The sequence below is a fragment of the Leuresthes tenuis genome, unplaced genomic scaffold (genome assembly GCF_036924035.1).
Source record: "Leuresthes tenuis unplaced genomic scaffold, fLeuTen1.0.hap1 SCAF_9, whole genome shotgun sequence".
In the NCBI taxonomy this organism is placed as follows: domain Eukaryota; kingdom Metazoa; phylum Chordata; class Actinopteri; order Atheriniformes; family Atherinopsidae; genus Leuresthes; species Leuresthes tenuis.
In genome coordinates, this window is record NW_027325363.1 from 6,433,634 (window position 1) to 6,458,737 (window position 25,104).

Here is a 25,104-nt window from a genome sequence, read left to right on the forward strand (position 1 = left end):
TAAAACTAATCACATGCTTGAATTGCTCGACTGGTCGGCTTGTTTGTGCACACGCACTGAAATACTCCCTCAGGTGCAGCTCTGCTCCCTCTTCGTTTTTATCTGTCATGTTTTTATGAGTTCGAACTTTTAGGAGCAAGAATTTTACAGCTTTAATGACAAAAAACTTTACATAAAAAAAGGTTCCATTAAAATCCAGGAACGGTTGGATACGTGCACACGCACACGCACACGTGCACAGATACACACCTTATCCGCAGCCAGGATCTTGAAGGAGGCGATAACCTGGTCCGCCGTGTCCGTGTCGGTCGTTTCTTTGGACATGAAGTCGATGAAGGCCTGGAAGGTGACGGCGCCGCTGCCGTTGGGGTCCACAATGCCCATGATGCGAGCAAACTCACTGTCGCCCTGGCAACCGAGAAGCAACAGGTTAACCCGAGAGAGTCTCCGCTTTGAGCTCAGAGACAGAACACGCAGAACATGACATGCTGTTATCGGAGTAAAACATCAGGACCGTGAGGCAGGCTGAGGGGAGGTCCTGAGGTTTTAGATTTCGAGACATGCACTAACGACACGGTCGCTGGTTAACAAGAGAGGGAGACATGGACGGGTCGTTTAAGGCGGTCTACATTAAACATTTCTACTAGTCTGTCAGCAACAAGGGAAGTGAAAGGTGGTCAGTTCAAAACTGACGGGTGGGACAAAAGGAAAAGCAGTGAGGGGGGGGGGGGGGGGGGGGGTAGAGAGCAGGGTGTCTGCAGGTGTCGGGTCACATGACAAAACGTGAATACGACGAAGAGGATGTAACAGGGCGGAGATCTCCAATGTTTCTGTTAGACAAAGCATAAAAGAACTCCATCTCAAAGGTAACAAAGCTGAACCAGGACCAATCGTTTTAGTCCAAACTCGGTAAGATACTTTGACACCGAGTCCTGATCAGTCCAAAGGAGTCAAACAGCTGCTTCATCGAGGCTTTGAACCCAGCTGGCTAAACTGAGCTTTTTGGACCTGCAGACACCCCGCGGAGCATCATGCCAGCAGCAGTACCAGGCTGTTTCCTGTAGAAATGAGTAGAGCCCGGAAGTCATCCGAGACCATCTGTCCCGACCGCTTCTGCAGGCCGCCACAGCACAGCCAAGGCCGGAGGCGAGTTCACAAATGTGGAGTCAAAGAGGAGGGATGAGTGGATGAAAAGATAGAAGTGAGAAAGGGAGATGATACACAGATAAAAAGATGTAGAGAGTGGGGAGGTGAGAAGATAAAAGCACAGACAGTTAACAGAGAAAGTCCCCGAGGAACGTAAAACCTGGCAGACAGATGAGAGGGTTCGCTCAGAGAGGGGGGGGGGGACTGTGGAGCTGAGGCAGCACAAAGCAACAGAGACCCCTGGTGGACAAACAGGGACATGGCAGCTCTCTGGCCTACATGCTGACTGAACAAACCCTGCCTGAGCTCATCAGGAGCCTCGGAGCAGGAGCAACAATCACCGACCTGAAGCTCTGAGTTTGTTCGGTTTGGGTAGAAAACATTAAAGGGAAGCAAAACAAAACTGCAGTCCTGGCTCCTATTTCTACAATTCCTCTTTATTTTAGGATCGTGGATATTTACTTAGAAAATCTGGTAAAAAACCTCATTTGAGGCAATGTTTTACCACACTGCAGGTGTGAGACATCATTTCTTTGCTCGCTATATTTCACTGATGCACAGAACAATGATGATAAATGCAGAGGTGCCTCATCATGGTGAATGTTCTGATTATTAAACGTTGGCCTTAATAATTTCAGCTTTGTTTGTGGTGCAAGTTTAATTGCGTCCACAGTTAAATCCCTAAAAAAAGACCCAGAACACCATGATGGACCTAAACCTACCCACTCCACTGTAATGGCAACTCAGGCTGCTGCCTACAGAGAGACTCCAGAGTCTGCAGCCAGCTGTTTAAAGCAGCTTTTAAAGCTCCTTTTCCAGAACTCTGCTTCTCTTAGAAACAGTCTGTTACGTCCATTTCTACACTCCAAACCTTTCTCACTGGTGGAAAATGCTAATTATTAACTCAGTTTGCAGCATTTTGGCTCATTTAGGTGTCTTAATGTGTTTAGCCTGAAACGCCCGTGTTTGAGTTGGACTAAAATATGGTCGTTTTGTACATTTATGCTTTTATAAAAGCCTACTTTTGTGCAAAACTAAATTACAAGCCCTTTACGAGACAAAGGTGCATTACACAGAAAAACGATAGTCGGCTTCATGTATCCAACTCACACTCGACTTCTTCACCTGTTCTGTTAATGTTCTATTAGAGAAACTAAGCACTGAAGCTTTTATGCTGTTCATTAGCTGGAAGCCGCTTTGAATTTAAGGATCTGCTAAAATAAAACCAAACTGTTTTAGGCTGCAGTTTACAGCTGGTTCCAGGCAGGATCTCCATGATGTAATTAACCATGTTTTCTTCTTTCAAAGAGCAAAGCCCTGCTGCACAAATTAACTACAACATGCAAACAAATCGTCTTTCCCTGGCCTTCAGGTGGCTAAAGTGCATTTAATACTTAAAACCCGAACAAACTGAGATAATTGGAGCCAAACTGGGACAATATGAACAGAACTTAACTGGTTGCTGAAAGGTCTTAATAGCTTCATTTAATTCCTGCTGATTAACCACCACTGTGCTCATGTGAAGACTTTTTTTTAAAAGCAATAAATGACCAAAATAGAATAGGAAAAATGTTCTTTTTTTTTTATCCAGATCAGTTGTTAAATTTGTTAAACGTCTACATGCTAAGTGTGGGTAGCCTTGATCGTGGCTCTGTGGAGGGATATTTAAAAGAAGCAGCTGTGTGGCTGGCAGTGATCTCTGCTCTCTGCTCAGAGGCCTGACAAACAGCAGCTCTCCCTCTGCTCTGTCCTGGAGATCCTACCTGCTTGTCGTTCTCCACATCGTAGCCCAGACTGATCAAACAGGCCTTGAACTCCTCGGCCATCAGGGCCCCGCTGTGGTCCTGAGGTCGGTCAAACACCCAATGACAGAGCACCACATCATGAGGATGAACCCATCGCAGCACGGGGATGGTGGTGGAGATGATGTGGGGGGGTGACCATGCGATCCACAGCATGCAGGAGAGGATGAGGACATGGAGGACACAGACATTCATGGATGTTTAGACAATGTCAGGACACTCAGAAGCAGGCAGCCGTGATGGACCCGGCACTTAATGCACTTATCAAAGTGCTTTAAAATGTTTTCACAGACAACAAAATGATTTCCAACACACCAAGAACTACATGATCATGCTGTTGAGCTGCATTCAGGCTTCAAAAGTGTGTTTGTTTGGTTGGAACCAGACAAAAGGCTGAAAGTGACCACAGGGATGGCTGCGTTTATGAGACACTCCGTCACACGGTGCCGTGACACAGCGACACACACACACAGACACACACAGAGCGACACACACACACACACACACACACACACACACACGCACAGACGTGAGAGGTGGTGAATGATGGTGGTGTCCTCCTCATCTTCATGAGGTTCCAGGTTCAACAACAACCACAAAACAAAGAAATAACGTGACACATTTTGCTTTTTACAGCCAGTTAAAGCAGCAGTTTTACAGACAGTGAAGAAGAACAAGTCGGATCACCGATAACATGAAGCTTCAGAGACTGTCTAACCTCACACTTTCAGGGGTTTAACTCGCACTCTGTGAGGAACTTGCATGTTAACTCAGATCTTTCTATTCTTAGAGCATTAACGTTTTAAACATGCAGATATAAGTTAATCATCTAAATCGAAAACAGTCAAAGAAGCAGATCTCTTCACTTTGAAAGGTTTCATCTGGTGCCACATGGTGACTCGAGGACGACCAAACTCGTCTGAACTGCCTGCAGCTGCTCGTGAGAGGGCAAATATCCCAAAAACTCTACTGGGCTCGGACTTTTAAAACGAATGGAAACATGTTCAGTCTGAATTTGAGCTTCTTCAAACCGAGCTAAGACTCCCAGATGGAGTCACTGCCCTCCGACATGTCAACTCACTCTAACAAAATCCTCATTTTATAACCGCTGCGTCATCTGGTAAAATCACCGTTTCAGTAAGTTAAAGACGAGGTCTGTGCAGTGAATTCAGCCGAGAAAGTTAGACATATACCTCAGTAAATACATCTATTCTGCTCCCAGTCTGCAGGCTGGGGTAAGGCGGCGGTCGGGTTCAGCTGAAGCCGTGCTGGGAACGTAATATTAGATGGTTTTGGGAGGAGATTAAACAAGCTTTGGGCATAAAGTTTTCCCTTCAGTTATAACTACGGCCCATCAGACGGAGCTGCCTCTGATCTCTTAGGAAAAGATAAGAAAGCCTGACTTCCTTTCCTGGATTATACCCTTTATCCCGATTACATTTTGGCTCTTTTCTACAAGTGAAGCAATGTAATGAACCTGGTTGACATGCGTTTGTTTCTGTGAACTTCGAATCGTGTCGTCATAAAGGAGAAAATAATGAAAGAAAGGCGTGAATCCTTGTTTAAAGGGGAGCCTTTTAGTTCTTCAGCATCACATTAGCATCGTGTCTCCTGTGGAAAGGGAGCTTCTGGCTGTACATTGTTAAACTGCAGGTGGAACAACGGGCCTCATGAGACCGATCCAACCTTACAAAGTGTAAAACAGTTCTTTGACCAAATAAATGTGTGAATTAAACACAAATCTTCTGGAATATGAACCCCAAACCATTAGTGGCCCTGATGCTCCATTATAAGTCTTCTTTGAGCACTTATTTAGAAAACACCACTCGTTCTCTGTGCCTTTCACACCCAAAACTAAACCTCCTGTGTGAAAATCTGCCAGGTCCAACATCAGGATGAGTACTCACACATCTGGCTCCTCTAGCACCCCCCCGCTGTAGGTCTAAACATTCCTTCACTCGTGTTCAGCATCAACACAGAAAAATCTCCACAAGGAAACAGAAAATGGTCGGCCGTCTACTGCAACCAGCTCTGAATGATTTCAGGGAAGTAAAAGCAGCTGCATGCTGTGATTAGGAGGCGTATCTAAGCTGAGAGCTAAAGGTGGCCTGATGTGTTCGTCTGAATCCTGCTTGTGTTTCATGTGTGAAAACAGCAGCAAAACAACTCAAACACGGACGTGATGAAGAGAAAAAGATGAAAATGAACGCGTGACTGAGCTCGGGCCCCTGACCTTATCGAAGTGGTTGAAGGAGGCGCGGTACTCGTACAGCTGCTCCTGGCTGATGCCCTTGGCGTCACGCGTCAGGATCTGGTTCTCGACCTCGTTGATGGTTCTGGCGATGGTGGTCAGCAGCTGTTCCCAACCCACACGGAGGTGCTGCAGGACAGGAGGGAGGACAAAGGGGAGGAGGGAGGACAAAGGGGAGGAGGGAGGACAAAGGGGAGGAGGGAGGACAAAGGGGAGGAGGGAGGTTTTTAAACCAAGAGAGAGACAAGGAAAGGAACGTGTGGCGCTGCGTCTTTTAAGGAGCTTTAATACATTTCAGTAGTGAATTAAACACATGCAACATGTTCTAATGTTCTAAGTTACTCATTGACCTTCCAGTACTTTAAAAAACTTTGATATTTAACGGTTAAACGTTTAGCTGAGTGTTACCTCCATTGTGTAGGAGGTGTACTGGTTGTCGAAGATGAGGGCCTCCTGGATGAGCTGATGGTATCCCTCCAGCTTGTTGATTTCAGGCATGTAGGACATGATGGTCTTCTGGTAATCCCTCAGGCTGGTCAGCTGGTCCTCCAGAGTGCCGTTCATCTCGATGGATATTCTGCCAATTTCCTGCCAACACAAACACGCAGTTCTCAGTGTCCTGCTAGTCCTACGAAAGGTTTAAATGAAAACACACGATCCTTTTACAGAAGTGGATACTGCAACTGAAAACTATCTCAGCTGGTTTAAAAGCTCTTCATGTGCAGAAGATGATGTGTTTGAGTCACCCCTTTTCTCTTCATATGTTGGCAGGGAAACAGGAACTAGGTGCAGCGATTTATGGAAACATAAAGAAACACAAATGGATGAACAGTATGAAGAGTTTTACCCCTCCATCAGACCTGTTGCCACTGATTTTCAGTCCACTTCTTGTGTCATTTGGCATAGCTCAGCCTTTCCTCCCTGTTTCCCTTCCTTAAGAATGGCTTCTTGACAGCCACCCTTCCATGGAGACCATTTCTGATGAGGCTTGGGCCAACAGTAGATGGATCAGCGGAAGGTCCAGATGCATCTCTCAGGTCCTGTCAGGTCTTTGCTGGATTTTTTCCTCTTTCTTAAGGACATCACTTTCAGATCCTGTTCATCTGCTGTAGATAGTTTTTTAGGCCTGACACTTCTTCTTTTTCCTCCACTGGTCCAGTTTCCTCAAATGTTTTAAGGACACACTGCACACCATGCTGAGATATGCCAAGTTTTCAGCTAATAGCTCTTTGGGAATCACCTTGTTGCTGCAGAAATCCTATTTTCTGTCTGTCAAACTATGTTATCTTTGCTGTTTTTCAGAGATGAAACTAAAACTGGTTCTTTGCTAAACACTGGCTAATCCCTTGATTTAGGAGCCTTTTTTTAAGCTTGAATGAGTCATGGGTCAGAGTTAAATGATCAGGTACAAGGACTGGACTGAAAATGAGTGAAAAAACAGCCAAAGTCCAAAGAAAAACTTTGAAACACCTTCAGAAAGCTGGAGAACTATTGCTCAAGACCACTTTAAAAGATTATGAGAAAGTCTGGCTGCTTGGAAGGAAAATATAAAGACATGAGGGGTGGCTTGACACTTTTGCACAGTGCATTACAACAAAGTATCAGTGTTTTCTCAAAGGTTACACCTGAGTCTTGAGTCAGCATTTATAATTTGAGGCTTCTGTTCTGTTTCTACACAGACCGTCAACCTCCCGTCTGCTTGGATTAGAACTGAAGCAGCATAAATAACCAAAGATTTCACCCAAACTTTAGTGACTGAGGAAAGTTATTTGGCAGAAACGGAAACCTGTGACCATTTTCCTCCACAACCCTGTCGAATCGTTTCTGTGTGAGCTCCCCGTTTTAAAACCTAGATCTAAACTCTGACAAACTGCACACAGCTGAGCGATGCTTCAACACGCCCTGAGCGCAGCAGCTGACAGCGTGGACTGAGCAGTTACCTCCATCTTGGCCTGGATGTAGGCGCCAACCGCGTTGGCCTGAGTGGCGAACGTGGCTCTCAGAGTGTCGTTGGAGTTCTGCTTGTTCAGCTCTTCCTGCAGGGCGTTGTCACGCAGCGGCACCATCGCCATCGCCTGCAAACACACAACAAGGATTCAGAACCAAAGCTGTGGCATATGAGCAGCTGCACCTACACCCAAAGCACCAACTGGAGAGTCATTCAACCATTCTGCCTCCAGAGACCCTGTCAAGACCCTGAGTTGTGAAGGACAGAGTCTGGAATTATAAATGAAGGACAAACAGTTGTTTCAAGGTGAACAACAAGCAAAGATTAGGGGGGTACACTGTTCCCGGTTTAGTGAACTACAACTTTAACCAGGTTAAATCTAAGAGGACGAAGCTGAATTTAAAGATTCAATGAATCTGTAAAACAAGTCGTCATTATCAGGGCATCAAATACTTCCTTTGTGTCCCACATACATAATAAATAATGCTGCTCCTGGTGCTTCTGGTAAAGGGGAACTCAGCTTCCATGTAAGAGCAGCGTCTCTTTATTGACTTTTTGCCGTTTGGTTGAGCATCAAAAATACTGTTTAAAAAAACCTTTTCACAATGTCAAAAGTCATCTGGAAGTGTGAACAGGCTGAAAAGAACAACTCACCTTTTCCCATTTGTTGTCGATGCTCTCCGGAGTGATGGTGGTGTAGGGGTTTGCTCCACTCAGCTTGATGCCGTTGCTCTGGGCGATCTTCTGCACCTCGGCCTGGATGGCCTGGATGGCCTCCCGCTCCTTGTTGGCCTCAGACAGGGTGGACTTGAACTGCTCGTGGGCTGTGATCAGACCCTAAGGGAAGAAAAAGGAAAGGTTTGATTCCCGTCTCCCTCAGACAGTAACAAGGAGAGATCATTCTTCTGGTTTACAACAGTTTGCTTAAGTAGAGGTTTAGTTCCTTTATATAGTTCTGTACTCCAGCTTCTCCTAACCGACCAGCTGGTGCCAGCTTTTCCTTCTAAACTATAAAGAACTGGTTTAATTTTTCAGGACCCAGGAAGCCACCACAGAGCCACATCATTATGTCTCTATAAAAATCTCCTCCAACACAGGCCTTATTGTTTAAAGCTCCCTGTGGAGAATTAAGTATTTCTGTGGATGAGCACAGAGCAGAAAGACTGTTTTTCCCCACAGATCACAGCGTTTTCCCTGAGACTCGCTGTCTAAATGTCACCGGTCTCTTCGTCATTATGTATGATTAATATTGTGCAATGTTGCAAAAGTAGCTTTCTTGGTCATTTAAATAGTAGTTTCGACCATTTCTTTAAAAAACAAAACAGTGGTGCTTTTACCAGAAGCTTTTACCAGCTTTCCATCCAGCTCACTGGGCATGATGAGCTGTCCAGGTGGGAGAAGCCTCCTTAGCTTCTGTTTTAAAGAAAATGTGGAAAATATGCAGACGAGTAGTTCTCCCCAAGCTGCCCCGGATACTCTAAACGGTGACTGAAGTGTGAAAAACTCTGTTCATAAACAAAGTTCACCCCCAGTCAGCTGGGTTCTGAAGCATTAATGTTAACGTGGAAATTAGAGGAATAATGAGCTCATGTTCTCATGCTTCTGCTTTGACTAACCCTCCAAGGTAAAGCTGTTTCTAACTGTTCTCCCACAGATAAGGCGGAGAAGACGCAACACAGGCTGAGCTTTTAAAAGGAATCCCGACAAATACGACTTGTATGGTTTATCGACGTCGCCTTTGCTTTTAGAACACAAGAGGAAGCTTTTCACACTCAGTCTGCCTTTGCATTACGAACAGTAGTGATGTCAGACGGCTCCTCCCTCGAACAGCTCCAGTCTCTGCTTATTACAAGCATAAATATGGGTAAATGTGACCTCTGTTTGGACTGTTCAACTTGAACCTGAGCAAAGGGTTTACCCAAAGGGAGAAGATAAGCAAGAGTGGAAGGACGTTTGTTGTGTCTGTGCAGCAGCTGATGGAAGAGCTCCAGCTCCCGGCCGGCTCAAAGTAAACGTTTTGCAGCGAGCAGAGGGGGGTGCATGGGATTCATGGGGATCTGATTGTTCTTGTTTTAAGGATCCAAATGACAGAGAATAACTTTTAATCGCTGCATCAGTGCATTTTAACAGTAAATGTACTGAGTACTGTGGATAAAAATATCTGATTAACAGGGTTTTGAAAGAATTCATGTGGGTTTTTTTACTATGTAAGTATGAGAGGGTCATAACAGCACATTAAGGCCTCCAAGTCTAATTATTCAGGCTTCTTTACAATAATAACAGCAATGATAATGATAAGTAGCCCTTCCCCCGACACAAGTAGCTCTTAAATAATAAATAAATGAAATACAAAGATCAGTCCATTGAAAAGTGTGGAATAATATCTAAATGTTTTATAGGCTGAACAGTGTCCGGTTACCTGGATCTCCTCAATATTGTGAACGATGAACATGTCCTGCAGGTCCTCCATGGCTCCCTCCATCCAGTTGTTGAAAGGCGCCGCTCTCTTGGCGTACTCCAGGTAGAGCTCATCTATCGACTCCAGCTGCTTCTCTGTCCTCTGTTGGCAAGACAACCGAGGAGTTTATTACAGCAAATCAAAATAAAGAGCCAGATGTTCCCACTGTCAGTTCTTTACATTCATATTATTCTATACCGTACATGCCAAGAACTGTGAATAAAACTGACAGAAATCTGAAAGGAGTCAACAAAGCTCTGCTACGACAGACTTAAAGCAGCTCCTTCCTACTGGGACATCACTTCAGAGAGCGAGTCTTACCTCCAGTGACTCTTTGCGGCTCAGGGTGAGGGCTCCCAGGACGTCCCACTGATCGCAGATCTTCTGACAGCGAGCGTTGACGCTGGCAGAGTCGTAGTAGTCCAATTCACTGGCAAACACAGAGCAGACGCACCACGACGAGTTAAAAAGCGTTTCCCTTTTGTGTTAAAGTAAATGAGCCATCAGGTTCACATCAGCTGCTCCTGCTCTCGTCCGCTCCTTCCTTTCTTACTTGAGCTCCTGTGCGATGGCGGCGATCTGCTCCACTCTGTCCTGATGGGCTGCCAGGTCGCTCTCAAAGGCCTCGTGTTTCCGTAGCAACGCCTTCACTTCTGACAGAGTGGAGGTCTCGTAGTCTTTCTGGGTCAGCATGGCCTCCTTACCTGCACACATAAATCAAACTCACTAAAGCAGCCGAGGGATTTAAGGCCGAGAGTTTAGCATCAGAAACTGACAGAAAACAATCCGTCTGAATGTGTGTTTAGGATTATTTCTCCTATTCGAGTGACTGGACTCGATATCTGCCCACTAGTCCCCAAATAGAGCTGGTATTTAGATTAGAAATACAAAGTGAAACAGATGCAGGAGACGACTCAAGTGGAGCGTCTTGTTTCCGACCGTCTGTGAACATACCATCGGTCCAGGATTCGTGGATGGCAGCCTTCTGGTGGAACTTCTCAGCCAGATGTTCCAGCCTCTCCAGACGTCTGATCTCACTGAGGATCCACTCCTCGTAGCCTTTTTCTGCCCCCTCCAAAGTGTGCCACGCTCCGTTGATATCCTGACACCAAAAAGCAGCAAATTACAAAAGCAAACCATTTCAAACTACCTGGAAAAGTCTTTATATGAAACTTCCTGAGCCACATTTCAAAGAGCTGAACTTTGATGTTTCTTAAACTTCTTGCCTGAACAAACAGCCCTCAGTGTCAGTAAGAGAAGCTTAAGATGCAGAAGACAAATAGAATATATATTCTTAAACCACGTCCCACAATATTAGAACAGACAGTTGAAGCCTCTAACAAAAACATAGCTCTAAACTGTCCCCAGAGTGAGACTTGAACCGTGTTTTAGCAACATATGAAGGCGTGTCGAGTGCATACATACAGACACCATGCGGCCTTCTGATGGCATGAAAGCAGGCCTGTTGCTGAGTCTCAGTTTGGTCTGCAGAGTGTTGAAGCTGATCTCCAGCTGACATTTTTCTTGGACCTGAAAACAGGAAGTTACCGATCACATTGAGCAGAGGAAAACGTAAAGCTGCTGCTGGACTCTGCTCTGCAGAACGCTTTCCGAACCTTGGGTGGTTTGTGCACTGTGCGGTAGTCTCTGAAGTCCTCCTGTTTCGCCTGCATATCGTTTACGGTCTTCTCTTGGGTTCGGTTCTCCAGCCAGGGGATCGTCCGACGGATCCACTCGAGCAGCTGGAGGCAGAGAGGAAGAAGAAGTCAGTACTTGAAACGCACGACCGGGTGAAAAACTATAACGATGGGAGGTGTACACACGCTTCATACTCACATCACTCGCCAGTTTCTCGTAGTCCTCCATCATCTGCTCATTCTCCTGATTGACAGCCAGAACTTTGCAGATACGGTTTGCGGCTGTCTCGGCCTATCAGGAAACAGCTTGATGAGTAGAGCTCACAGTGATTTGTTGAAGAGTTCACTCACTGTACTCCAAGCTTAGTCACAACAGTAAATAAACTCAGCACAATGCAACTAAATGCTGCTTTTTATTAGTGTCTCTGCTCCTAAATTTGTAAGTTTGTCTCTCAAACTTGTGCGAACACACTTCAAACGCAGGCAGTGAACAGCTTAGAAATAAAACAACTTTAGGCACCCAAATTAATTCAAATGGTGCAAAAAAACTTTAAATAGGCCAAATGAAGGCCGTATTTCACGAATAAAAACATGCTGTTGATGGTTAGTTTAATGTGCCAAAGTCAGGTTGTTTTAAAACTCCATGCGTCACATCTAGTTACAGGTTCGTGTCGCGCTGCAGTCCACATCAGTGCGTCTGCTTAGGACATTACACTACTGTACCACTGAAATAAGAAAAATACAGTACAAAACTTCAACAAGACGATCAAAGCTCATGAAAACTGCACAAACCTCCACTGTGTGTTTTAATCTGCTCTCACTTTAAAGCCAAAGATGATAATGAAGATAAAACATTAATATTTAGAGGGGTTAATAGCTGAAAAGAAACTGGAGGCACATCAACCAGTGTTTCCCACAGTAAGAAACCCAAACCGGTCTGTTTATTTGATCTCGGTCAGGAGAGACTTGATGCCAAAAAGAGCCACAGCGGCAACATAAGAAAGGAAATTTAAACCCAGACCACACTGCGAATCGTTTCTGGGGAAACACAGCTGATGTTCAAAGACCCGAAACAGAAGCATCAGAAATGGTCGTTTTGCAGAGTTCCCATCGTGGTTCTGTAACTTATCCCAGAGCTCAACCCAAATAAAAACTCTGCAGTATATCTCAGATCTGACCCGTTTTCTGACTCCAGCTGATAATTAACTCCCCAGGGAACTGATTTCTGTCTCTAATAAAACTCTCTACCCTGGAAACCCTGGTGGTTTTTAGGATTGCTAGTCCAAAGCGTGAGGAGCTCACCTTCTGTGCGCCAGAGAAGGCGTGATAGAAGCAGGATACATAGGTCATTATGGCCTTCTCATCCGGCCTCAGTGTGCCCACGATGTCTACGCATCACCCAGCAGAACAGAGACAGGCAGAGGAAGAGAGGTTAACAGAAGGGGTGAAGCCAAAGCTGAAATACCCAAAGCTACACGGCTCCTGCTCGCAGAGCAGGGAAGGTGGCTGGTGAGATGAAGTCCACAGCTTCAGGTTTGTCCTGTTACAAGGAGGCCCAGAGGAGGCCCAGAGGAGGCCCAGAGGAGGCCCAGAGGAGGCCCAGAGGAGGCTGCTGGAAAAGAGGTGAGGAGGGCAGGAACCTCAAGTTCAAGGCTGGGACACAAACGCACACGTGACCCGAGGCTCAACGAGTGTGAGAGCAGCTTATTCAACATCTGAAGGAGGTCAACTGGTTCATGTTGTCCTTACAAGATGCTTAAGGGTCGCTGTACATCTTTGGGTGTGAATCTGAAGAAGCCTCTCTTGGCTTCAGGAATTTGTGCATTTTTAGGAAATTTTTCAAGAACTGACAAATATTTAGTAAGCTCAAGTTATTTTTGTATATTTTACACGGCTAACAGACTCCTACGTGTTCGGTTAATATCTGCGCTGCTACAACAATCCAAATATCTCCACTGAGAGACCCATAAAGAATCATTTTGTTCTGTTGGAGATCTGACTGACAGTCGTCTGACCCAGATCAGAAAATACACCGAGATGGAAAGATGAGTCACTCAACTATCATTCTCAAACAGCCAATGAACGAGAGGGAAACCGCCCAGCAGCTGCTGCGTGAACCTGGAAGGATTCAGACCGATCTGTGTGATGAATGCAGTAAATCTGCAGATTTTGCACCCATAGGTCCAAACAGCGCCGGCGTTAAGGGCCTGAAGGACTAGAAGCAGAACAAGCTCTGCTGTAGAAGACGTAAACACACCCAACTCTGCTGAGACCGCAGAGGAACAAAAACAAGTCCTGAACAAGCCAGCGATTAATTAGAGGAGGACGAGCAAAACAAGACGCATCAACTGACCTTCAGGGAGAGGAGAGGAGCAGGTGAGGGAGGAGGGGGGAAGAAAGACTGACTGAAGCTACCATTTGACCTTTTCAGGATCAAAACGAAGCAGTTTGACTGTCATGATGCGATATTCTTAATCTACATTAAATAAATTACTGTTTGTTACGAGTTCTTGTTCAAATACAAAAGCTGGAAAACCACAGCTCTGAAAGGGAGGAAATCCACCTTTTAACAGGGGAGGGGTCACTCCTTTATAGGCACAGTTGTGTCAATACAAGGAAGTGATGATTTCTCCTGCCAAACGCTGACAATAAGGGCACAAAACGTTGGCTGGAGTCGATTCTTTTTGCGAGATTTGCTAACAGTTCCACAAGAGGAGAAACACAAGCTGAAGCGTCCAGATAAGGTCTGATTAAACAGCCTTCTGCAGCCCAAAGACTGGTTTACTGCGTTCACCAGCACAGTTGCATCCACGTTGAGAGTGCAGTCGTGTGTGCGTTTGCGTCCCCAAATGTCCAGTTTTCACATCGAGGTTGCCGGGGGAACGAGGCCATGCTGGACAGGAAGCGGCGCCTTGTTAGTAAAAGGAGGTTAAACATGGGGTCAGACGGTACCTTCTGTGCTCCAGAGAACGCATGGTAGAAACTGGACACATAAGTCATTATGGCTTTCTCATCTGGGCGAGCAGTGTTCACAATGTCTACGAGGGGGGGGGAGACCATGGTTATGAAACAACACACAAATGCAGGCAGGACAGAGGGCGTGTGATACCACACACACACACACACACACACACACACACACACAACATGTAACAAACAGCCATTAACAGCCTGACACACAAACAGAACAAAGACTCCTGAAACACTTCAATATCACATTAAAACATCAGAGTTTCACATGTTTACGATCATTTTAAATACAAAAGACAAGAAAATACCAGCGGATCACAAACGGCGAACAGACAGACACATGCAGACAACAAAGTGATGACGGCGGCTCTCTGCTGCTCATCGACACGGGCGCAGCTCGGAGGCCTCGCTCACATGCACAGATAGCCTAAACTGTACTCTCATGTACTGTAATGGCCAGAGATGGCGATCACATGCACAGCAGCAGCAGGCGTTTTACAGACATGGGAACATGTTCACAGAAATCTGACTGTCACAGTAAAATCTGCCACCCGAGAACATCTGTGACAGAGTGAGGTTACAAACGTGTTTCAGGCACATCTCGTCACAACATTACCAGCAATTATCACATTGTGATGTAAGAAACTACCCTGTGATGGTAAATTTCAGCGTACCTTCAGCGTCCAACATCTTGGGGATGTCCAGGTGCTTCTCAGCCACCTCGAAGGCGTTGTTCAGATTAGTTACAGGGTCATCCTGCACAGAAGATCCCAGCAGCAGAGGACAGTCAGCACACTTAGGAACTTTAGCAAGCATGTTTCTGTTGGATAAATCAACCTGTCCACCTTTCTGAGGCTGTCGTAGTCGATGAGATCAGGTCTGTGTCTGTGGATCAGAGCGTTGAAGGCGAGGCCGTCCTTCCAGCTGTTTGGGAGAACAGACGAGTTGAGCTCAGAGCAGAAAGAAACTTATACATTTCCTGCTCTCCTTCCTGATCTAAACAGATGGGTTAGAGGTTTCGGGACACATCTTAAAGTTAGAGAATAGCCTCTGAACCTCTAAACTTCAACATTTAAACTCCTTCCATGTAAATCTCAGATAATAAAAATGCTTTTCGGAGACGTTGTGCTTTTGATTCCTTCTCTTTGCATATCTATAAAGTAAAAGAGTAACAGTGAAGAGGTTCCAGAGCAGCTAATTATCCAGTTTCTCCAGCAGGTGGAGCCCTTTCAACAGAAATTTACTCATATCTGAGAAGAATTTGAATTATTGGACAGCAGTTAGATTTTATTCGGCACTGAACATCTCCACTAATCAGTCAATAAATATAAATTCTCATTTTTACTGATAAACATCCTCTACTGCAGTCTGTGTGCGCTGATAATATGTTTGGGGGGTGTTAATCGACCACATCATAACTTTTCCATCTGTTGAAGACCAGCCAGCTCCTCGCAGGCCCCAGCTAACCACAAACACATTTCATCACATATTATCTCGCTGCATTTGCTCCTCTGAGAATTTCCAAACTGAATTCTCTAAACTTTTTCTGAAAACCTTTTTTAAAAATAAATAAATAAATAAAAAATGTGGAAAGTGGGCAGAAAAACACACAGCCGGGGATCAGCTTTGTTCCGAGAGCAGAAAGACTGGAGCACATGTTCGTGTGCGTTACCTAATGTGGAAGTTCTGCACATTGACATTCTTGTAGGGAGCAGTCTTCCTCTGGCACCACAAAAGAAGACCCTCCTTGGCAGAGGTCTCTGCAGAGAAGAAGAGAAGAAGAAGAGGCCTCCGTTAGTGTTGAGCAGTGTGGAAATGTGTCTTACTCGCTCTGAACTGAGCGGTTAGACGCAGAGTTAGTTAAACAGCTTCAGTGTTCATCGGCAGACGCTCGTGTTTGAGGCAGAAAAAGTATCACTAATGAGGAGAAATGAAAAACGTGGCCGCGCTAGAGTTAATGTGACACAGAGTCTTAAAGCAGCAGCAGATTCATTGCAGCAAACAGTAATATCGTCACAGATGCTCGATTGAGTCGAAGCCTCCCGATGCGACGTGCAAGAATCCATCACATCCGAGCAAAAACGACTAGTCACAACCAGGAGGAGTCTAACCACTGCCACTTCTGTAGTTGCCGTGGTTACCAGCCTGGGACAGTGCCTACTGGTGAGGGCGGGGCTTTGAAGACTGAGCTGAAGCACAGCAGAGGTTTAATTTTCTTTAATGACCTTTTTCATGAGAAAAGGTCAAAACTGCGTCGCATTCAGGGGATCTACAGTAAGAACGATCAGGAAAATAAAATCCGTCGTGTTTTCACCGCCTTCGATCATGTTTTAAAGACTTCAACATGGAAACTTCCTTTATTTACACCTTTACAGGTGCGGCAAGTGAAGGAAATACCACACGGTCAGTGGGAGAGTCCAAGCACAGCGATGATAAGAGCTGGTTGAACTCTCTAAATGCTGAGGAAATGAGGCAATTCTGTCCCACAATCCCTTTCAGCTGCAACACACAGAGCGACGCTCAGCTATTATAATGCAGTCACAATGACTGTGATTCATGTTCAGATGAATACAAGGTCAGGAAGGTGAGTGTGAGCAGCCTGACATTTTTCACTTGTGTGGCTTCTCATTTCTTTGTTTCGAATAAAATCCTTAAACACTTTGTACCTAATATGCCATTAAGTGTAGTGCATCTTATCATACTAATGTATATAATCAGGCCCTGAACAGATCTCAGCTTAGTGTGTGTGTGTGCAGTCGGATGCTCGTTGCACTCGTCTCTACAGATCTCCTTGACCCTATAAAGCTTTCCAACAGAGTCAAGAAAAAGGCGCCGAGGAAAAGATTATAAGACGGCCACCGATTGCCTTTCTCACCCCTCTGCAAAGCTGCACCGTAGCCCTGAAGGGACAAACCACACTAGCTCCAGATGGGGTTAAAGTGGGGAGTGTTCAGTCTGTTGCAGATCGATATCAGCACAGCCAGAACACTGGAGCTTTAACAGAGCTTTAACCCAGGCTGAAAAGGTTCAATCATCGCAGATTTTCCCTCATCGTGTACTAACATTATCACCAGCAGTAGTAACTGTGCTCAAAGCCATGTGCAGATTTGCATCATCATCACTGCAGTCATGTAGGTCAGACCTGCTTTTATCTTGGCCCCGTTTCACCACCACTCACCCCACAGTGTGTGCACGTCTAAAGCCTGCACATGTGCATGTGATATCCTGCAGGTCTTAACCGTAGTGTCCTTCGTGTTGCTGCTAGTCCTGCATGTTTGTGTCATTTCTTCTTCATTTAGACAAAGTAAAAGAGTGCAATGAAAGAGAAAGGCTGCTCCTGAGAGCCTGACTCTTCGGGGCACTCAGTGTTCAGCCAAATCAAACCACAGGTACCTTCTACAGAGATGTCCTGGATGGCGAAACGGAGGATGATGGTCCAGATCATTCCCAGGGTCATCTTGGCGTTTCCATCCACGATTTCTACACGACACACAAACAGTCGTCTCTGTTTTTTTAATAATGCCAACACACCCACACACACAGTTTTAACGGCTGCTGCATTTCCACTTCTCCTGATAAAGTGTGAAAGTTTCACAATGAGTTCTTTAAAAATAGATAAATAAATAAAATCTTGGTAAAGATGACACCTAAGCACCGTTAAACCAGTTTCACAGGAGACATTTTCACTGATTAATTATACAAAATGTTTCTTTATTGACGGGATATTTAGTTGTTTTGACTCCAAAGACATGAATACGTTTGCTGATAAAGCAACAGGCGTTTCATCTTTATCTCAGTCTAACCCCCATGATATGTGGCATGTTACTGAGCACTAAATCATGTGCACTGATTTGTTAGAGAGCAGACATGCAGTTTGGGTCAGATTCCACACATAGTTCAAACAGTTCCTTCATGCTTTCAGCTGCTTCGTGTCCCAGTTTGTCACACCCTTACTCTCGGTTATCACTTTGGCTTTCACTGCATCAACATTCCTCAGGTTTGTCGCTTTTTAAAAAAAAAAAAACTTTTATTGAAAGTCGAAGTCAAATTTATTTGTTACACATTTCATGTACAAAATAATTCAAAGTGCTTTACATGAAATAAAAGCATTGCAGCGGAAAAAGCAGAAAAAGCATTAAAAATGTGTAAAATACACCGTATTTTTCGGACCATAAGATGCACTTAAAATCCTTTAATTTTCTCAAAAATCGACAGTGCGCCTTAAAATGCGGTGCGTCTAATGTATGAATTAATTCTGGTTGTGCTTTCTGACCTCGAACTAATTTCATGTGGTACACGGCACTCAAAAATCTGTCAAAATGTTTCAGCACGGCCTTGGTGAGCTACGAAGCTGCACTGCTTGATGGATTGAGCATTATGGGCCACCGAAGTCAGGAGCCTCGCGGAGTAATACGAGCTCAGCATTAAGGAGTGTGCATTCATTCATTCATTCATTCATTCATTCATTTTCTATAAAAATGGCTCCTGTTCAGAGACATGCTTACGAAGCGGATTTCGAACTCAACGCAGTACAACAAGTGAGTTGAATAAAATTCGACTTATCTGAGTTTAATTTAATGCTCCTTATAACTCGGTGTGCTTTATGTATGAAAATAGACCCTTTAGCAGTCAATCATTGATATTGCGCCTTATAACCCGAAAAATAGAAAGAAACAATAATTAAAATGAATTAAAATGAATAAAAACAAGCAACAGTCTCAGTAAGTTAAAAGATACTGTGCAGATTTTTGGTGACAGTTTGACCTCTACTGGCAGTTTGTTCCCCTTGTTTGCAGCATAGCAGCTAAATGCTGCTTCTCCATGTTTAGTCTGGACTCTGGACTGGACCAGCTGACCTGACTCCTTGGATCTCAGAGTTAAATTCCTCCGATCCGAGATGGAAAAGTGTAGGACGGCGTCCTCTCGTCCCGGCAGTCTGTTCCTCTTCCATCTGCTATGTTGGCCTTTTTCTCAGCCAGTTTCCAGCTGATGACCTTTAGTGGGCTGCTTTCATGGAGGACCAGGCAGCATGTTTACGATGCACTGCCACATTTTGTGTTCAAGTGTCATCAGTATCAGCTGTGTCATGCTGCAGGAATGTCATGGCTGCCATGATAGAGTAGGAGAAAGGTCACTGTCCTCTGGCTAACGCACACACATGGACACACAAAGCCTCAGTGTGATGACATTGTGTGCCTCCATCCTCCCTCCACGGGTCTTTCTGCAGTCTAACAATCTATGAGCCGTCTATACTCTGCTGCTGATGCACAGCTTTGTGCTTCAACTCGTAGTTGATCCCGCTTTAAACGTATTTTCGTATGAAATCATTACTGGATGCACGTGAATCCAGAGGCAGCCTGAGGACTGTAATCAACCTCTTTAATAGATGCACATTTTCATCGTTTGATTGAATCGTAACAGTTTGCCTGTTAATACAGGCGTGTGGAGATTAAGCTGTGAACTTTTAACTGGACTTCCCAAAAAGAGCATTAAACATCTCATCCAGAACGCTGCTGCTGGAGTTTTAACCAGGACTAAGAGACCTGAACACATCACACCAGTTTTAAACTCTTTACTCTGGCCTCCAGTCAGTCACAGAATAGATTTTAAAAGCCTGCTGATGGTTTACAAATCCCAGAACAGTTTAGGCCCAAAATACATCTGTGATGTGTTCAGAGAATATAAACCCAGCAGAGCTCTTAGATCCAAGGACTCAGGTCAGCTGGTCCAGTCCAGACTAAACATGGAGAAGCAGCATTTAGTGGAGATTAAACTGTCACCAAATGTAGACTTTTTAAAATCCAGGCTAAAAACATTTCTTTTCTCATGTGTCTGTGCATGAAATCTGCACGATATCTTTTAACTTATCGAGACTGTTGCTTGTTTTTATTCATTTTGTTTCTTTTACTCATTGTTAATGCTTTTTCTGCTCCCTGCTGCATTGCTTTTATTTTACGTAAAGCACTTTGAATCGTTTTGTACATGAAATGTGCAACAAATAAACTTGACTTCTACTTTGAATGTGACCACCGGTCCATTCAAAGTCCATCTACAAGCGCCACAAAACGCTGAGGCTGGAGAGAATCAGAAGGTTTTAAAGTTCTTAGCTTGGCTGAAAACCTGCACTGCAGCGTTTAGCTCCTTTAGAGTCCTGTAAGATCTTTGCTTTGGGGGGGCACAGTTTCCACAGTGATGTCATCATATTAGAGTGACGTGCGCATGCTTACCCTCTGCTCCAATAGACACCAGTTTGACACCCTTACTGGCGATGAAGTCCAGAGCTTTGTTCACATTGTTGATCTTGTGGACCCTCATCTTGCCTCGCTCAGGCTTGGCTAACCGCTCGCCTGCAGACACACAAACGGAAAAGGGGGGGTGCGTTAGCTGCTGTGGTGAGGCGAGCAGTGACCGTTCCCGCCGCATCAGCAGAGTGACCCTCCGTCAGGGATCGATACCGAGCCCCAAACCCAGAGGCGACACCCTGGATCAGGAGATGTTGTGAATCTTAAACATCTGAAAACATTTTTCCCTCCGATTGAGTCGGCTTTGAAAATCCGACCGCTGCTCAGTGACAGATGTGCATGTGGTGAGCTGGACGGCTTTTCCTGCGACTTCTCTGTCAGACACTTAAAAACACTCATTACTGCCAGTTGTGTTTAATTAAAAACTCGGAGCTTAATTTTCTGGTGACAGCCTTCTTCTGGGGGTCATGCACACGAGTTACCTGAGATGACTTCCAGAAGCAGCATGAGCTTGAGTCCATCTCGGAAGTCCTCCTCGATGTTTTCGATCTGCGTGCCGGCCTTCCGCAGGTGGGAGTTGCACCACGCCGTGAACGTCTGCACGAGAGCACAGAAACAGGACAAAGTGTGATTATTCAGCGCCTGGGCCATGTTTGTTTCCAAAGCTTTTATGACAATAAACCACTCTGATTTGAGAATAGAAAGAAAACCAACTTCAATGGATGGGAAGGAAGGTTCGGGAGCGCTTTGATACGACAGGAAGCGAAGTACAATACCAACGAGAGAGGAGAAGTTGGCTGTTAAATACAGTCTCACTATAAAGGTAACTCTTGCTCTTGTTTGTCGTCTCTTCACTACAGTGTTGGAAGTCTGTTCTAAAAACTTTCAGCTCTGCACAGAAACTATAAATGACCTCAGCCGCATCACGACTCTCAGCCGTCTCCTTCAGCCTCAGAAGAACCAGCGTCTGCACCATGTTGCCATCAAAAGCCACAAGTCAAAGGCTGCTGCCAACGCTGAAACGGATCCACTTTCTGAAGAAAAACCCAACCGAACAACATCTATGATGTTTGTAATCAAATATCAGGGGTGTGTACCAAATCAAACACTCACATCTGGGAAAAGACGGACGACAAGCGCAAATCACACATCAGCAGCTGGTTGGAAGCCATGTTTGTGTGCCTCTGGTTAGTAAGCATTCTTTAGAAATGTGTTTTAGATCATTCTTTATGGAGCTCATGGCATGATGGTAGGTACAGGACTGTGGAGAGGCTTTTCTGTGACCTTTGCCACGCCTCTCCCCAAAAATCCTTGAGGGCACGTCATCAATCAAAAGCACCAAAACGTGCAGAGGAACTCGAACATAAAATGCCAGAAAGATGCTAAAGGTTGGACCTCTTGTCTTGTCACAGATGAAATGAGAGCTTCACTTGGTCTTAAAAGGGAATGTCCATTATGTAAGAAACTAAAAAGGGCCCAGACCAATGCCCCATCTCTGATCTAATTGCTTCTTCCTCTGCTCGTGCTCCACTAAGTCTGGTGAAATTCGTCCCAAACAGAAGTGACGACGTGTAGCAGAAATGAATCCCAGCAGCCCTGCAGTTTGTTCCCTCTCAGTCCTCGACAGCAGCACAACTTTAAAGACAGTCAGATTTAAGTATATACGCCTCCTTTGTCTGTAATGTCTCCAGTTCAAAAACATTATGACAGGGTGCTGTTTGCCGCCCCACCCCTCTCCCCACCGTCCTGCTGTGGCCACCAGCACAAAGCACCCATTGAGCCCGGTGGATAATAGCACCCTTCAGCCCCCTGTGTTCTCCCGCAGACCTCTATGTGTGTGACCTTCCTCCAGATACCAACCCCTCCCCCAACACACACTTACATGTACGTAGAGACACCCTCTGAGAATGGGCAGCGAGGCAGAGGGGAAGGACAGAGTGGGGGTACATTTCACATAAACAAACAGACAAAGTTGGTTGGCAGTGAAGAGATAATGCATTGTCTGACACACACAGACACACAAAGCAGCAGGAAGTGGCACTGCAATGACAGGAAGTTACGGCTTAGTTTAGCTCAAAGCAGACAATGAGTGAAGATGCATTAATCACTGCACTGGAGCCACAAAACCTCCAATTTGTCATCAAACGTTCCCTTTTTTTACAACCATTTTTATTCTAGAAACACGTTAACGCGTTTTAGAGGCGTCGCCAAAGAAAAAGGCTGAAATGCTCCTTTAAATTCTGTATAAAAATGTTTGTTTTCCAGCACAAATGTTGATTTAAAAACAGCAGCCATCATAAATACCATCGATGAGGCAGCAGTGACCCTGGCGGCTTCTTAAACCGCAGCAGGCTCGTCAGGCTGATATCGATCATCATGAACAAGCTAAAACAAGAACCATTTGTGCGATGGCGTGCCACTGACTGTCAAATCTGTCAAAGATGTCTGAGCGTGACCTCCAGGCGGTGAAGGCGACGGGCAGCGTGGGCCGACCTGCTCGGCCTTCTTATATCCACCATCTTTACCTTCTCTAAACTTCAGTTTCTAACTTAGAGACATTTCACAGATCATCACGAGTCACTGCTCTGACATTCTCTTACAGCTCAACTAACTTAAATGACTTAATCTTTGCTCTTTTTTTCAAAGAACAGCACTAAAAAATAACATATTTACACATCATTTAGGAAAGAAGAACCACATCTGCAATAAGGACTGATCAGATAGAAAACCTTAAAGCACAAACTTTGCAGAAACTCTGGAAAAAACCCTAAAGATGGATAATAGTGGCGCTAAACTCCATTATAGACCTTAAACGTGTCCTTTTCTTCCTCATTTGTTAAGTACATGATGTAACTACTTTAATTCCAACTGTTTACACATCAACAACGCACATCAGACTTGGTGTCGCCCCAGGATCAGATCATTTCTGTTATGTGGAAAGGCATTTCAGATTCTCTCCGTCACTGGATCAAGCTTCCTGCTTCGTGGGTAGTGAATACACGGGGGCAGCTTTCCTAAAACGGCTCCTGCTGCCTCTTGGGAGCGCTGGTATGGAGGGAAAAATACAGCAACAGGTTGAGACTTGCAGAGAGCCAGCGCAACATAACTTGCTACAAATTATTCTCGTGTATCGTCGCCTCCATCCAAGGTCACACCTCAGTCCGCCTTAAGAGTTTCATACAGTCCTGCCAAGAGAGGACGGCCGTCTGGCTGTTCTGGACCTAAAAACTGAATTATTCTCCTTTAGTTTAGACTACTGGGGAAATGAAGCACGCCTTTTGTTTCCTTAAAACCTGACAAAGCGTGTTGCACATGCTGAGAAAGCAGCTAACAGCTCTGCTTCAAGGTTTTCTGTCACTGTTGGGAATTTAAACAAAACTGACCCCAGTCAGGCTGAATGTGCAAACCCAGTTAATTCAGGGAGGTGTCATACCACAAGGGGATGTGATCTGGACTGACCTCTAATCCCTCATTAGCTCATTTAAGTCTATCAAACTTTTCCAGTGACTTGTTTGACACTCTCAGCTGAAACCTCCATCTTAAATTCAAGCATCTTTCCTGTCGAAGGTGCTTAATTCAGAGGTAAAATGGTCAGATGCAGGGAGAGGATCTCTGACCTTCACAGAGGACGCAGACAACAAGCTGTGTGGCTGAGGACAGCAAAGCTGGATCTGAGTGTTAAGAAGGTTTACATTTTAGACACGAAGCTCGTGCTCTTATCCTCTGCTATTTATTACATAACACTTTCAACCACAGTGAAAAACATCCTCCCTTTTTTTCTTAAATAGCTGCTGCGTGCATCAGCCTCCGTCACTCTAACCTTTAAATGTGATCACGCTGACCAGGTTTAAAGTTGCCTTTGGGAGTTTAACACACCACACAAACTTTGACAGAAATGATCAGAATACCAGGAAACCCTCTAATAGGATTAAACTACTTTACTCAAGACAAATGACTTGCTGGTTGGGTATTTATTGTGGACCAACATCCATTTGACTGGTTTATTCCTATTTTTTCATGCCAGCCTTCATGATCCCACACTGCTTCAATAATGTTGAGGTCCGGGCTCTGGGGAGGATTCATCCCTCCATAAGACCTGCTGCCACTGATTTTCAGTCCACTTCTTGTGTCATTTGGCATAGCTCAGCCTTTTCTCCCTGTTTCCCTTCCTTAAGAACAGCTTCTTGACAGCCACCCTTCCATGGAGACCATTTCTGATGAGGCTTGGGCCAACAGTAGATGGATCAGCTGAAGGTCCAGATGCATCTATCAGGTCCTGTCAGGTCTTAGCTGAAAACTTGGCATTTAGAAAGAGGAAAAAATCCAGCAAATAGCTCTTTGGGAATCGTTGCTTGGAATTGTTGCTGCAGAAATCCTATTTTCTGTCTGTCAAACTGTGTTATCTTCGCTGTTTTTCATAGATGCAACTAAATGATGTGTCTTTGTGACAGGCTGCTAGCAACAAAGTGCCTAAAGATACAATTTAAAACAGGTTCTTTGCCAAGTTGTCTGTAATGTGTCGACACAACACTGGTTCATCCCTTGAGTTAGGAGCCTTTTTAAAGCTTTAATGATTCATAGGTCAGTGTTAAATGGTCAGGAACAAGGACTGGACTGAAAATTAGTGAAACAGCAGCCAAAGTCTAAAGA

General features: G+C 44.9%; 1 protein-coding gene across 5 annotated transcripts in view; it reads right to left on the bottom strand.

The window, feature by feature from the left end:
• Nucleotides 1-25,104, bottom strand: part of actn4 (actinin, alpha 4) — a 53,563-nt gene that overhangs the window by 3,112 nt on the left and 25,347 nt on the right. The window contains exons 2-22 of one of the 5 annotated variants that reach the window (XM_072392050.1): nucleotides 20,937-21,051; nucleotides 20,440-20,559; nucleotides 17,606-17,692; nucleotides 15,885-15,972; nucleotides 15,058-15,136; nucleotides 14,887-14,968; nucleotides 12,545-12,630; nucleotides 11,442-11,534; nucleotides 11,222-11,347; nucleotides 11,031-11,135; nucleotides 10,560-10,707; nucleotides 10,159-10,309; nucleotides 9,927-10,035; nucleotides 9,567-9,707; nucleotides 7,802-7,984; nucleotides 7,140-7,274; nucleotides 5,608-5,787; nucleotides 5,182-5,328; nucleotides 2,910-2,990; nucleotides 1,048-1,113; nucleotides 250-408 (exon numbers count right to left, since the gene is read on the bottom strand). In XM_072392050.1, the coding sequence (XP_072248151.1) occupies nucleotides 250-408; nucleotides 1,048-1,113; nucleotides 2,910-2,990; nucleotides 5,182-5,328; nucleotides 5,608-5,787; nucleotides 7,140-7,274; nucleotides 7,802-7,984; nucleotides 9,567-9,707; nucleotides 9,927-10,035; nucleotides 10,159-10,309; nucleotides 10,560-10,707; nucleotides 11,031-11,135; nucleotides 11,222-11,347; nucleotides 11,442-11,534; nucleotides 12,545-12,630; nucleotides 14,887-14,968; nucleotides 15,058-15,136; nucleotides 15,885-15,972; nucleotides 17,606-17,692; nucleotides 20,440-20,559; nucleotides 20,937-21,051 (2,481 nt within the window). Of the gene's footprint in view, nucleotides 1-249; nucleotides 409-1,047; nucleotides 1,114-2,909; nucleotides 2,991-5,181; nucleotides 5,329-5,607; nucleotides 5,788-7,139; nucleotides 7,275-7,801; nucleotides 7,985-9,566; nucleotides 9,708-9,926; nucleotides 10,036-10,158; nucleotides 10,310-10,559; nucleotides 10,708-11,030; nucleotides 11,136-11,221; nucleotides 11,348-11,441; nucleotides 11,535-12,544; nucleotides 12,631-14,194; nucleotides 14,281-14,886; nucleotides 14,969-15,057; nucleotides 15,137-15,884; nucleotides 15,973-17,605; nucleotides 17,693-20,439; nucleotides 20,560-20,936; nucleotides 21,052-25,104 lie in introns of all 5 variants that reach the window. The other 4 variants (XM_072392049.1, XM_072392052.1, XM_072392053.1 and 1 more) reach the window with 4 other exon arrangements.